The sequence below is a fragment of the Bemisia tabaci genome, chromosome 2 (assembly GCF_918797505.1).
Source record: "Bemisia tabaci chromosome 2, PGI_BMITA_v3".
NCBI classification, from domain to species: domain Eukaryota; kingdom Metazoa; phylum Arthropoda; class Insecta; order Hemiptera; family Aleyrodidae; genus Bemisia; species Bemisia tabaci.
The window spans coordinates 65640623-65655580 of NC_092794.1; the positions used below are offsets into that span (position 1 = coordinate 65640623).

Here is a 14958-nt window from a genome sequence, read left to right on the forward strand (position 1 = left end):
GAGAGGTTTTAGTTTCAAGATAGTTCTTAAGGCTCTCTTATGGATTTTGAATACTTTTTCTATTAATAGTTTTCCACATTAAGACCATGTGTTTATCCAATAATCAATTCTCGTGATGATAAGAGCATGGTGTTTTTTTTTTTTTTTTTTTTTTTTTTTTAAGTGTCAGACTTCACGTGGTGTGTCTGGGGATTCCTGAAGGTAATCCCTCTGGGCGAGCTGAAGGGTATACTAAGGCCAATGCTAGACCACGGTAAATACGACTACATTACGGTAAATACGTCTATGATAGTACAGCTTCCTCTGGTTTCTAGTGATTCCACCCAATTCAACAGGTATCTATCCATTTCCTTTCCCTCATTGGAAAGAAAGTGTCATGAATATTAACAATAACATGTATTTATTGACAAGAAGTTGGTTCTGCAGTTTCATTAGACTTATCGATAATTTGTGCTTTCATAGTAGCCATATTTAACTCATCAAACTTATGATAATATCATGTTAATTGATATCTCTTTTTATTTAGACTTATATTAGCTTTTTAACTACAAGTGCTACTTGAATGATCCTCTGAGAGAGTCAGTCATTTTAAGAAGCTCAATGTTTGCCAAAGATTGTTGATGGCAGTAAGTAATTGTATATTTTAAAAAAAAATAATGTTATATTGTTGTGATGACTTGTACAATCCCCAAAGGGAGTAGATGTACCAAAGATGAAGTAAATAAATAAATTATGAAATATTTCTTCGTTAATTTCTATTTAATTTTTCTATACAACCTCTATAATTATGCCAACTCAGAAGCTTAGCGTCCAAACCTAGGAGAGAGGCCCAAATGTCAACGAACGTTTCTAAATTTTGACGCCCGAAACTGCAGCCTGTGCACAAATCAGGCCCTGAATCAAAAGTCATCACGTGTATAAGAAGAATAATGGAGTTCCTCCTTCAGACCAGTTTAATCCCCCTGCGAAGTCATTAATACCTCAATTTCTAAAGGAAAATCCCTTGAAAGTTCTCAATCATTAGTTGCTACTATTTTACTTAGCTAGTAAGAACAAATAATTTAAATTCCAGTGCAGAAAGTCTCAGAACACAAAACAGAATTAATAACAGAGAAAGCAATGAGTTGATAGGAAGCGTGTCATGCCTAATAGCAGAAGTAAATGAATTTAATGAAAGCAGGTTGATCTCTCTGTTCAACCTGCATTTAAGTTGTAAATAGGGGAAGAAGGATAGTAATTTTTAAGTACCTAATAGATTTTTAAAAAAATGTCAGTTTTCCTCCCAGATTTTTTTACATTTTCATCAATCCAGTCTTTGTTGGCTCAATTTCCTTTTAAATTTTTTTTTGTTACTTTAACAAAAATTATATAAAAACAATTTTTTCTGGTGAGTGAATGGACAAAAGGAATTTCCTGGACTGAAACCATCCCGGTTTGTCGCCCAAAGATTTTCTATAGTAGTAATGTTCATCTGTTGCTGAAAGGAATAATCTTTTTAAGAGTTAGATCACCGCAGTATGATTTTTGAATACATTCACTGAGGTATGCCCTTTTTAGGTAAATCGCAAAAGCGCCAGCACGAAAACTCAAGTTTTTGTATTTTGATGCAGGACTTCTGACTTTCCAATGCTGGTTCCATTTTTCCAAGCCCATCCAGAATCTACATTCTCCTAACAGACCATTTTAGCGGATACTTTTGTCTACATAGGTACTTGTTGCATTTGTAGTTTTTGGCTCCTGTCATCCAAGAAATTTCTGCAGTTTGCCTACTTACTCCACACCTTATTTCTGCTTTCAGCTGCGTTTTGATTTTAGTTTGTGGCTATGTTTATTTCCATATCGAAAAGAAAAGTGAATTTTCATTCTTAATTTTGAACCTATCCGGTGGTCCATTTTGGCATACTGAAATTATTTCATTAATAGCAAAGTCAAGGTAAAATTAAAAGTGTCAGAAATAACACTGCAAAACATTAAATTTTCAGTATTGGCTGTGTCAAAAATTTCCCACTTAGATGAGACGATTTTGAGAGCAATGAAAAAGTTTGAAACTATATTGCAGGCACTCACAAAAATAATTTGAGATTAATTAACTGGATTTTTTTCAAATGAAGTAACTCATTACTTCAACTTTGATCCACTTTAGCTTTATATTCACCCAAGAAAGTATTTCCAGCACATACTGAGCAAAAAATTGAATTTGTTCCATAAAATAACAAAAATAGTGAGTGAATGCACACATTTAGGCAATAATTTTATCGATAGGAATTCGTTTAAAAAACACTGGATAAAAAATAAAAATCTAGATTAAATTAAATTTTCTTTTGTATTTGGCTTAGAGAGAAAACAATCAAATCAACACTTAAGTTCGACACATCACAGGTTGATGGTATAGGAAATGGCTTTTTAAAATCACCAATATAGTTACAAAATCCTGAGAATAGATATTCATTAACAATAAACTGAGGATTTAATGAACACTTCAACATTCCGACTACTTTCAAGATCCTACAAAAACTTTGAAAGATTTTAACTTCCTTTCAAAGCAATGAAATATTTATGCAGTCAAACATAAAAAAGGTGGGGAAAGAATTATTATTAAAAAAGGTAGAACAAATGGCTTTGGCAGCTGCCAAGCGAGCTTAAATACTTTAACTTGGTTTCAAAACAATTAAATATTTATGCAGTCAAACATACAAAAGGCAGGAAAATAGTAAAAAGAGGTAGAAAAAATGGCTTTTAGAGCTGCCAAGCGAGCTTAAATACTAAGTAATGAGAATACTCTTAGAAACTAAAATAACAGTCTTTAAAGTTTGAGAACAAAAGACAAAATATTCTGCCTTCTTTGAATGCTCTGTTACCTGAGAAATAGTGGCATCAGAGTGAAAAAAAAGAGTAAGAAATACTAAGAAACTTGGTAAAATGTAAAATTAGGAGTAAAGGAAATGCTGGCTGTTAAAACAACCGAGAGGAATTGGACATATTTATGCTGAAAGGAACTTTTTTACATTGAGACATTAGCTCAGAGACCCATAAGAATGGACACATAACAAGGCTTGCATCACAATGTGCAAAGTTCCTTTTACCATAAATAATTTCAAGTCGAAATCCTAATAATAAGTACTGCTGAGGATTACCTATACTTACAAGCTAAAACAGCACTTGGAAGTCTTGTAGCAAAAGACTAAAAATTTAAACTAATTAAGATACAACCAAAAAAAACTAAACAAAATGTAGACTAATTAAGATACAAACAATGGTATCGAGATAAGAACAATGGTAATGGAACATGACACTTGTAGTGTTCATTAAATTATTTGACAAAAACTGAAGTTGAGCTTTTAGCCGACTTTACAAATATATGCAATGATTGCGACTCAGGCCATGCTTTAGTGACAAAACAATGTGCATTGTGCAAAATATTAACATCCTCTTGCACATTGTTTCTTTACTAAAGCATGGCCTGAGTGGCAATCATTGCATATATTTGTAATGTCGGCTAAAAGCTCAACTTTAGTTTTTGCATTATGAGTAGCCAAAAACCGAAAAATCTTGTTAAATTATTTGTTAAGCACCATAGATTGGTTGATATACAATTTCGAGACATGGATCAAGAATTGTGAGGCACTTTCTCCTCCTAATTGCGACCTTATCTGAGGACGCTTGAGAACAAAAATAAACACATCCGATATCTCAATTAATATTCAATGAAGAAAGTTGACATTTGGACGGATCTTATCATTTTTACGTACATTTTACGAGACATAAGCATCAACATACGATTCTGTGATGAGGAACTGACCCATTGCAAGAATCTTTACAGCTGTTGCTGGAGTTTGCAACAACTCCTTCAGTGATAAAACTTCGTAAATTACATATTCCACCTAGGCTAACTCAATCGTAGTGCCCCAAGTTAGGCCTTTGTTCATGAACTTTTTGAATGTGTCAAAGCTTTTGTGGATGACCGGCAACTCTAAAACGGCAGAGCATGTGTTTGCTTTGGGCAAAAGGTAGCGGGTAGATTCATCATTGTTTGTGCTGTGTTGGAATTTAATTTCTGGCTGGAGTTTCCACCCAAAGGGTGGTTCTCGTTTTAGTCCTGTTGTGAAGGCTAAAACAGAAGATAAAGTCGGAATTTCTCGCAACATTTCTTCATTGTGCTCCCTGTAGGCAGAGTTCAACCTTTGTTTGTCTGAAGCTGAAACATAATTACCACATACCATTAATGATGAAATAGCAATGACCTTTCATGGGAAGTCCGTTCGTCTTGTTTCTCGTTAAAAATTGCTTATTCCCTATATTAATATCAAAAACAAGCGTACTAACTTAATTGTAAAATACATGCTTTGCATCAATTCTTCTAGAGAACAAACTTGTACGGTGTACTTCTTGTACAAGCGGGATCGTTATTCCTGCGAAAAATAGTTTTCCGTAACCCGCCATACACTTTAGTGCACCGCTATACTGGCCACAGAATAATAGCTCTCGCACCGACTCTACATTCACGACTTATCAGCGATTGGGAATCCCACGTTTATTTTCTTGCTCTTTTCCTCTTTCCCCTACTTTCATCGTTGTCTCCACGGTCGGGCCAGTCGGTGATAGCTGTATGCCTTCGAGGCTTCCCTCCGGTTCCATATCTTTTTCCCATTCTTCACCACACCGCAATCGGTGGCGAGGCGTGATTAATCGATTATCGATATTTCTCCATTTGAAGCCATGGTAAAGAATCGATTATTAAGGTGTAAACACCCTGGCTATCGATCCTTTTCCATAGGTTTATATGGGAGATCAATCGATATATCACAAAGCACGCCACGCCACTGACTGTATATAGCATTATTTTCCATTATAAAATGACTTTCAGCAGTGGCCTGCTATCATCCACAATTTTTGGATGCCATAATATTCTGTAAGACTAAAATGTAGGAGTCTTGAACTAGTTTTCATAAAGCACATATCTATAATGGAGCACACATTTGTGAAGGAGCCGACCACGGAACATGCAATTAAAGGGTAGGATTGTACAATTATAATTCGTTTACAAATAAGCCTATGGTCCTGCTGCTACATGAAGGAGATTGATTTTTTGTAAATTACATAACTAGGCATTATGTGTGGACAGCGAAAGTGCAAAAACATATGTCTTGGTTTGAGACTTGTACCACTTACCTAAACAAATACTTTGTTTCCAAAATGGGAAACTACTCAACGTTATCACTTGAAAACTTTAGTAGTATTTTTTCTCTTAGTGAGGAAAATTCTATGAAAATTTCAATCGATGAGCCTGCTTTGTTCTCATTTAAAAATAAATAAAGTGGAGGATAAATTTTACAACCCTGCAAAACGAGATGTATTTATGCAATTTCACCGCCACTATGTGAAAGTCGGTGCCCATCTGACTAAATGTTGAGTATGTGTCGTTGGTAACACATGGCTCCATTATCCAGCATTTCAGTTCCCCATCAGGGAAGAAGTGAATATTAAACTGGCATTTAAGAAATACGGGAGACAAGACTCTCTGTAACTTTTCACACTCATTCTAGGTCTGAACAAGATGGTATTTATTTATAGCATTCAAAAAAAGACGTGAACAGGGACCGTACAAGACTAAAATGATTAAACATATTAAAATTACTATTAAAAACTCACTAGCACAAAATAAATAAAAATGACAGACCGGTTTCGGGGCTTTCCTCCATCTTGAGCTGACACCCAATGAGTCAGTGGTCGTTTTTATTTATTTTGTGCGAGTGAGTTTTTAATAGTAATTTAAATATTTTCAATCATTTATAGCTTTACAAACAGGCATAAGTAAATAAGAAGTTGAATATAATTCTGTAACAATACAAACTCTTTTACTTGAGTCAAAGTCATGATATTAAGGTGTCAATGGCAATATATGTTAAGGCACCTTTTTAAATTAACGTGTCAATTGACTAAGACCCGTTTTTTATCGAATTTCAGCAAAATCGTTTCACGCCCTTTGTGATGGCAGCCACATACATCCTTTTTTTCTAAAAAATTGAAATATTCACCTCAAGAAAAATAGAGGAACAATGCTCAGGGGTATATGAAAGACTTCAGTCAGATGGTTTAAACATCACAAAATTTTGATGCTTCAAAATCACTGAGTCTCATTAGGTATCTGTGGTTTTTGTTATTTTGAAAAATAAATGTAGTAAAAGCTTAATTATCCAGCCTAGTTTGAGCCAGGTCCGATGTAAGAACAGCCAATTAAAGTTAGAAAATAGAATTAACATGAAGAACTAAAATAGTTTTTTGGAATATATATGATAACTCAAATAGACTTGAGATGTTCACTCAAAGGTTTCTTTTCATTAGATTCAGCATATTTCTTTGCCTGGTAATTTGTGGTGCCAAAATCTATTGCTTGAACCTCAATAAAATCAGGGGTCCACTTAGAACTTTGCTCACACATGATTGCCAAATCGGACCAGATGATAGAAGACATGTATGATACTAAGTGAATACTTGCAGTTCTCCAAAACCAGAATCTATCAAAAGCAGATAATGCGGTAGATGCATTAACAAAAGTAATCGATCATAAGTAATGACTTCGTACAACTGCCGATTTGATTCAGGTAGTAAATGAAGGAGCTTTTCATTGATTTCTGTTAGATGAAAGAAGCTATAATTGAGAGGAATTTGTTTCACCAACTCACCTTCGAGAATTCGTAAGTAATTTTGAAAATACATAAGGACTCGATTTTCAATTTCGAACTCTGCAGAGGTATCCTTACTCCGTACAATGAAAAATGTGGCCAGCACTACCTCTGCGGTCAACATAGTTTGGCACGGTTCAAAGTACTCTCTTAGCAAAGGCATATTACGGCTCATGGTCGAAAGAAAATTAAACGTTTGCAATCCTTTAACAAACTGGTTGAAAGCAGCTTCCAGTCTATGGATCAAAATAAATTTGAGGCATGCTGCAACAGACCAAAATAGTTGCATAAATACAGGGGACAAGTATATAGGATTTCAACAATTTCCTGCCTTTTCAAAGGTAAGAAGGTAATATTCCCTGACTATTCTCTGACGATACAAGGGTGTGCCTTGTGAAAATGCTCCTCATTATAATATTTTACCCCTGAAAGTTTAAATAACTCTTCATGAAACATGTGGGTGAAGTGACATTGGCTTGTCGACTTGTAGCTCTATTGCATAACAGCAAGTCGGGTCGTAGAGACTGATGACTGTTGAGGGTAGCCTTGAAACAAACCAACCCGTCTGCACCATCAATTTGCTAAGAACAGCATTTCAGTATATATTTTAGACCCTCATGGTGTGAAAAGTAAAATCACAATAACTGTCTAACCTTGATTCTTTTAAACTCCAAATTTCTTTTTAAGTTATAATTTTTCTTGTAAAAAAGGGAAAAAAATTGAATTAGGCAGAGCAACATTCTTTTTAGGAAAAAAGAGAGAGACTTGAAGAAAAAATGAGAAGAATGAGAAGGTTTTCAATGAAATCCACAGCTCAGATTAAGCATCAGTTCACCAGAACCGGATATCCTTGAAAAGGCACATTAAAAGATGAGGTAAACTGCGATAATTACATTTTCTTACCTTCTGTTACTCTATCTTTTTCATCAAGAGAATTGATCACCGTGTTTATTCCAGCCAGGCCTACGATTCCGTTGTTTACCACAAAGTCTCTGAGTGAATCAATGGCGTTGATGTTCTTCAGAGTCTCGATTTGACTCCTTAGGTCGACGTCAAAAACTGCGTTTTCAGACAAGAGTCTGTCCGACAGAGATTGTTTCTCCAGGCATGAAACAAACTCTGGCGCAAAACAGTTGGGCCCAGGGCCTCCATGAGTTATCGAGAGGGCGAATAATAGTCCACAATGATAAAATTTGTTCTCACAGACCGCATCAGCATCCAAGGTCAGGAACCTTGCTTCCTCCGGTCCTTCAAAAAGAGATGAATGACATGCATCATCGATGGAAAGTTGGAAAAACTCAAGAGTCGGTCCGCCTAGATCGATGCCACCTTCAGTCAAAGGCTTCACCCCTTCTTGTTTCCCACCAAATGTGTTGGTAAACTGAACATAGATGTTCTTCCTGTGATCAAAGCCTGGGAGCTGAAACCATATGATGGCGGACTCAAAGGGATGCCCCCTGTCAACAATTAACTTGCTTTGATCCTCTTTGACTAATTGATTCTTCAATGTCTGCATTATGCCTTCTTTTGAAATTTCTAGGCTTTCTTGGATGGCAGCTGCATATGAATGATCTCCATGGTCTTCCCTTTGATCGTGTTTCTCCAAATACTTAGGCGTAACTTGATCATCTTCACTCTGATCCTTTGGATCTAGGATCTCCATAAATTCAAACGCACTTTGATCATTTTCGCTCTCTTCCTCCTGCTCATCTCTTTCCATAAATTCATCAACTTTACGTTGACAAAGATGTGTCAAGAAGGGGCAATCCGAGCCTGTGTACCTTGGATCCAAGTCGACAGATGGTATGACATACATTTTTTTCTGTTGCCGCAGGAAGATCTCTGCAACATTGTTCCCGTCGAGACATTGCTGCACATCTAGAATTGGTTCTACAAGGACATCTCCCTCTGACTTAACAATGATAAAATCTTTATTATTCAGCAATGGTTCAAATCTTTGGCGCAATTTCTGTTTAACTTCTGATTCAGAGTCGGTCCGCAGAAGCATCAAGTTGTCACGGAACAATTTATGACTAGCAATAAAAGAATTTTGCTTTTTATTCAAGGATAGAAAATGTGATTTAACAGGCAAAAGGATGACTTTTGGAATTTTAAATTCGACGCTAACTGAACGCCTGCTTGGAGTTTTTGGTCTGGCTCGAAATTGGGCTTTTGAAATGCTGTATGGTGAAAATTTTTTGGAGGTGACATTTTCAATTCTTTGTGCCAAAGTTTGTCGGAGTGCCATATTTTGAGATGTGCTGACATTTGGAAAAATCCGAGGAGGAGCAATAATATTGGGTTGCGAATTTTGAGAGGTGGTGGGATGTTGTTCATTATGAGGAGGAGCAGTACGATTGGGTGGCAGATTCTGAGTTGTTGTAGGTTCTGCTTGTAAATTCTGATTAGATCGTCGAGGCTGCGTGGCTTCATATTCGTCCAGTAGCTCCTTGACTCTTCTCATGTACCTGCCTTCATGTGAGTCCATCCTAAAAGAAGAAAAAAATATGGTTAAACCTAATTATTTATATAATCCATTTAAACTGGAATTCAGCGATTGGGTGAATACACATACTTTTGCCTACAGGAGAGAAGAAAATGCAAACACGTGTATCTTGATAGTCTAGTTTCATGGTATCCGCTCTCATTATATCTCATTAGAGGAGAACATATCAATTCGTCACTTGATGTTTTGACAGAATTTTCTCCAAACAGGAAAGAAACTCAGAAAAGTCTTTGGGTCATTTCACAGCCATTCAATGAGGTTTTGAACCCGAACAATGAGGATTCTCTTCATACTTGGTATTGTGATTCTACCTATTGAAAAAAATTGGTCGCCAAAATTGTAGGTTTTAAGGCTATTCGTTTGACTTTTTACAACTTTTCTTTTTATTTTTTCAATCACAGGGAGATAACTCATGACAGCCATAAGTTCTCAACCGTTTGTCACAAAAACTTGATCTTAGTTTTATTCTGAAACTGGAGACAAGATGTTTTGAAAAAAATGATACATTGTAAAAATATAAAATTTTCGAATTTAAAATTTTCAAAGAGCCTATTTCATAAAATTTTGATTTCTTTGGTAGATGACACTGATTAGAGTTTCTATTTCATTTCAACTTTCAAATTCCCTGTGTTTTCCCTGACTCTTTCCATAAAATGACACATTACAACTCATTGGTCACAGAGGTCTAAGACAATCACTCTCCAGTACCGGAAAACTGAAAAATCATCAATAGAGCATTTTTTTTTCTTTTGGATTTTTCCTTTATACTGAAAAATTTGACAATTCACCTTCAGTTCCACTTTGCCTGACTCAAACAAAGGTATTTGTTATGCCATTAATTTATCAAACAAAACAATACGAGGTAGGAGTTATCGATAATAATTTTAACTAGAGAAAAATAGGCAGTAACTTTCCTTATTAACTCATTCTTTTTCCTAGCAAATCTTCAGGAAAACGTAGCAGGCACATGTAGCTCACCTGAACAATTTGTGCGATATAACAAGGAAATGCAAAATATGAGGTAACTTCCACAGGTTCCCACCACTCGTGTGTGATTTCAACTTCCCTGCGGTAAAAAAAATCTGGAAGTTGCTTAAGAATTGATAATAGATGTGCTGCAGGCTCTCTACCTGTAAAAGAAAAGGAAAAACATTAATAAAAGTGTTTTACTCATCTGTGAGCGTAATGAAATAGCTGAACTTTGGAAAAATGTAGTCGCACAGCAGCAATCCATTGCAAATGTTTACACAATAAGTTTCCATCAAAGTGCGCTGAGTGCAAGAGACTACCGAATATTCCCTGCGAACTAAGACATCAACGACTACAAAAACCAATGAACGTCAAATTAAAGAAATTGTAGTAGCTATGGTAAGTCTACTGACAAAATTAAGGGAGAAAAGAATTCAGGGTTGATGAAAAGGAATTTATTAAGTTAAAGGAAGTGAAAAAGCAAACAATTCTACAGTCAACGTCAAGTTACCTGTTTTCCCTCAAAATTCCATTTCCTATTTTTCCCTGGTGGTTTCTAGAATGGTGACGTCTGAAGGCTTCTTCGACAATTGCGACATGGACAGACAAGAGAATTCCTGAGAAACAACATTTCTTGTGTTTTTAATTGACCCTATTGTTCTCTAGGACAATACAAACAGGGTTATAATGTGGCTCGTTTTCCAAAATCGAAGGATGGTAGTGAAAACCTGTTCCTTGAGAATGGATTAGTGTACAAGAGAAAGACTGAAAAGTCTTCAATTTCTATTTGGGACTTTGCTTATCACTGCGGTCCGGACAAGTCATGCTCTCTCTACGCTGTCCGGCCCTGTGTGTTGCCAAGTTTCAACACTATACAATATGATCTCTGGTAAATCTTTTTCTTGCGCAGAATAAGTTCTACATTGCCTGGAACTAATTTAGTAATGTGCATTCATGAACTGAACAGTTAGCTCACCCGTACAATTTGTGCGACATAACAAGGAAATGCAATATATGTGGTAACTTCCACAGGTTCCCACCACTCGTGTGTGATTTCGACTTCCCTGCGGTAAAAAAATCCGGAAGTGGCTTAAGAGTTAATAATAGACGTGCAGCAGGCTCTCTACCTGTAAAAGAAAAGGAAAAACATTAATAAATGTGTTTTACTCATCTGTGAGCGTAATGAAACAGCTGAACTTTGCAAAAAATGTAGTCGCACAGCAGTAATCAATTGCAAATGTTTACACAATAAGTTTCCATCAAAGTGCGCTGAGTGCAAGGGACTACCGAATAGTCCCTGCGAACTAAGACATCAACGACTACAAAAACCAATGAACGCTCATTAAGAGAAAAAAAATTTCCTACATCATCCATCAGATTAAAGAGGAGAGAGCTGCTAGGGTTGTGTGCGGGGGCATGCCCATGGACTTCCTTGGGGCTAAAGATAGTATCCGTAAAACTTTAGAAGAAATATATAAAATTCCAGTAAAAAGTGTCAGAATGCTGAGAAACAAGGAGAAGGTTCTGATCCCACTTATGTATGTAGATCTCTTGCCTTTTCTAAAAAAAAAAAATATGATCTGGGAGGTTAAAGAAATTGCTAATCTACTAGTCAAATTAGAGAAACTCAAACAATCCAAGAATATCATTCAGTGAAGAAGCTGCCTCTCACTAGGTCATTTCGAAACATAACTCCAAGAATTTTAGCACTATAGTTCTCTTCGGTAACACAGCAGGGTTGTTCCTATCTATTGTAATTGATACATCAAACAGATGAGATTAAATTGATATCAATTGGTTACACATGTAAACATGCCCTCAAAAGTCAATTGAAGAGGGAGTGGGTTTTGGGGATGGATTTTTGAATCTTAAGAATAGCACACAGCAATGAAAAGAGACATTGTTCAGAATTTTCTCTTTTTTAGCATTTCTAACTTAAACACGAAATTTTTTTGGAGGATATGTTTTATTCTTTTGAGCCAGAAGACACAGCCGACCACTGCGGAATACGAAACATTAAATTGTGACAACACAAGATTGACAGCTGCAGATTGGTCCGTAAATTTTCAGAAATGTCAGTGACCCTCAGTATCATGGTGCAATGGACATGACAATAGCTGCTGTGACACTAGCACTCCCACCTGCACAATCTGACAGTTGGCGCAAGCACAGCGGCCGTACAATCAGCAGTAGGCGACTGATGACAGTCGATTTAGCCAGCGAATATCATTGAATGTACAATTGGACTACTTGAGTGACTGCAGCTCATGTTCAGGAAGAAGCATTAGGAATATAGGTCTTAGAAAAGAAATGCCATGCAATGGCTGAGCTCCTAATTCATAGTGAATAGTGTCCCCTATTCGCCCTTGCACCTAGAGGGGCAGAATGTTCCAAGCTTCCATATTTCCCCTCACCTGGCGGCCGGCTTCCCATATTAAAACTTATCGGGTGAAGCAGCCAAATAAGTTTACGCACCTGTAGACAGTGAAAGGAAATTGACGATCTTGATTCTTATATGTCATTTCGATATTGAATTGATTACACAAGATCTCCTGAAACAGGCTGAAAGAGAGGGTACACCTATAAAGCATGGACTCAACACAAAATTTCCCACCAAATTTTGTGACCTCTTCCTTCTTGTTTACTAGGACTTTCTGCGATTAAAAAGGTTCTCTCCTGTCACCTTTGAAATGGTCATTTTCAAGCGGATGGAGGGAGCATGATGGATCATTATCAGCACCCCTGCTGCAGTCCGATTATTGAAACTGTGTCAACCCAATACGACGAGACATAGCCCTATGCAACCATGCAATATATTGCAATTCAGTGTCTTTTCGGGCTGATGTAATTTTCAATAATCGGCCCAGTGGTTGGGACTTCTGTCCAAAACTTCATTTTGACTGACCGTTGCCTACGAGAATGGAGGACTGGCATGCAGTCACACTTGCCTGAATTACTAAGTTCAACAATGACTTCTAATTCTAAGTCGTAGGTAAATGGCAATACTTACATTAACAGGTAATCCTCATCAAGGCAAGGCACAAACAGCGGGCGACAGTTCGACACGATCTCACTTCTTACTTGTCTTGTTGAATACAGTTTGAAAAAGGAGGGAAAAGAACCACAAACACGTTGCACGTTGACGAAGGACCACGTTTGTTTTGTTGTTGGTCCGGTCCAGATGCCGACAAGAAACGGGAAAATTAATTAGAAAATTTAAAATCAATCATGCAACACCGCCGAATCACCGATGAGCGCTAACCTCACTTGGACAAAAGAGGAGAAATTTCCTATATATTGCACGATTTTCACTGTATATTTTGACATGGTTTTCATATTTATCCACACATTAATTCTTATATAATTAGAGTTTTTTAATATATTACGACAGTTCCGTATATATATTTCAAAATTTCCTATATATCTTGAATATTTCATATATTGCATCATTTCTTATATATTGCAAACATTTTTATCTTTAGTTACAAACGGCCCTTCATATATAAACATAGAGTACAATAGAGTCGCAAAGTACTGGATCGCCGTTGAAGTCACTTTTCGAGGCTGTTTTGTCCAGTTCTCCGGAGACTAGTGTGCGGCGACTAGCGACGACGCATACGCAGAGACTCGCGCTCAGCGCTCCCCACCTCCCCACTCCCGACTCGGCTCCGTTCGTCGGCTAGGTCCACACACATTGAATCAGCTAAGTAGGCCGGTAATAAGTCTGAAATTAAGTCCATATATGAATATTACCCAGGAGTAACATACATTAATGGATTCGTTATGGCTTTGAATATCTATTGATAGCAAAATTTGCACAAATTAATATAGATGGAATTTAAAAAAGTCGAAAAAACACAAGCAGTCGTTGATTTCTCCATAAGCCACCGTGTTAAAAAATGCCGGTTGGTTCACAACTTGGTAGTTAAGTCAGAAATTAAATCCCTATATGAATATTCTCCAGGAGTAATATACATCAATGGATTCATTATGGCTTTGACTATCTAATTATAGCAAAATTTGCACAAATTAATATCGATTGAATAAAAAATGTCGAAAAAACACAGGCAGTCGTTGCTTTCCCCGTAAGCCGCCGTGATAAGAAATGCCGGTTGGTTCACACTTGGTATAAGTCAGAAATTAAATCCCAATATGAATATTATCCAGGAGTAATATACATCAATGGATTCATTATGGCTTTGACTACCTTTAAATAGCAAAATTTGCAAAAATTAATGCTGATTGAATTATAAAATACCTAAAAAACACAAGCAATTCTTGATTTCTCCATAAGCCGCCGTGTTACAAAATGCCGTTGGGTTCGCAAATGGTTCACTATTTTCGGAGCACACGTGGCTCGGAAACGCCTGTTAATGGATTGGCTTCATCGGCGCTCCAGTACTTTGCGACTCTATTGTACTCTATGTATATAAATCATTTGTCTGATAATAGTTGATCACAGAATAGTAATCAGTGTGTGAAGATTTTTGATTGAAATCGATCCTATCTAGTATTTTCATTTTCTCCGATGGAATCGTGATGTGACGATCCGATCTTCCCGATCCGATCTTCCCGATCCGATCTTCCCGATCCGATCTTCCCGATCCGATCTTTTCCGATCCGATCTACACGAATCGTCACGTGACATGATCGTTCCCGAACCGATCCGATCCGATTCGATCCGATCTTTTGTGTATAAGCAAAAAGAGCTGAAAAGAATCGGAGAAGATCGGGACTCATAGGAAGGAAATTGAGCAGGATTATGTGCGATAAGCTCTCAGAAAAAATGTTTGTCCTCAT

At 36.8% G+C, this 14958-nt stretch overlaps 1 protein-coding gene across 1 annotated transcript; it reads right to left on the reverse strand.

Moving 5' to 3' along the window:
• Positions 1 to 129: 129 nt before the first annotated feature.
• LOC140223857 (uncharacterized) lies at positions 130 to 14590 on the reverse strand. The gene is made up of 6 exons (XM_072296092.1): positions 13169 to 14590; positions 11135 to 11285; positions 10168 to 10319; positions 7587 to 9172; positions 6684 to 6947; positions 130 to 4195 (listed from the first exon to the last, which is right to left on the reverse strand). The coding sequence occupies exons 4-6, from the start codon at positions 9169 to 9171 to the stop codon at positions 3882 to 3884; spliced, it is 2163 nt and encodes a 720-aa protein (XP_072152193.1). The 5' UTR covers position 9172; positions 10168 to 10319; positions 11135 to 11285; positions 13169 to 14590; the 3' UTR covers positions 130 to 3881.
• Between the last annotated feature and the right edge of the window lie 368 nt (positions 14591 to 14958).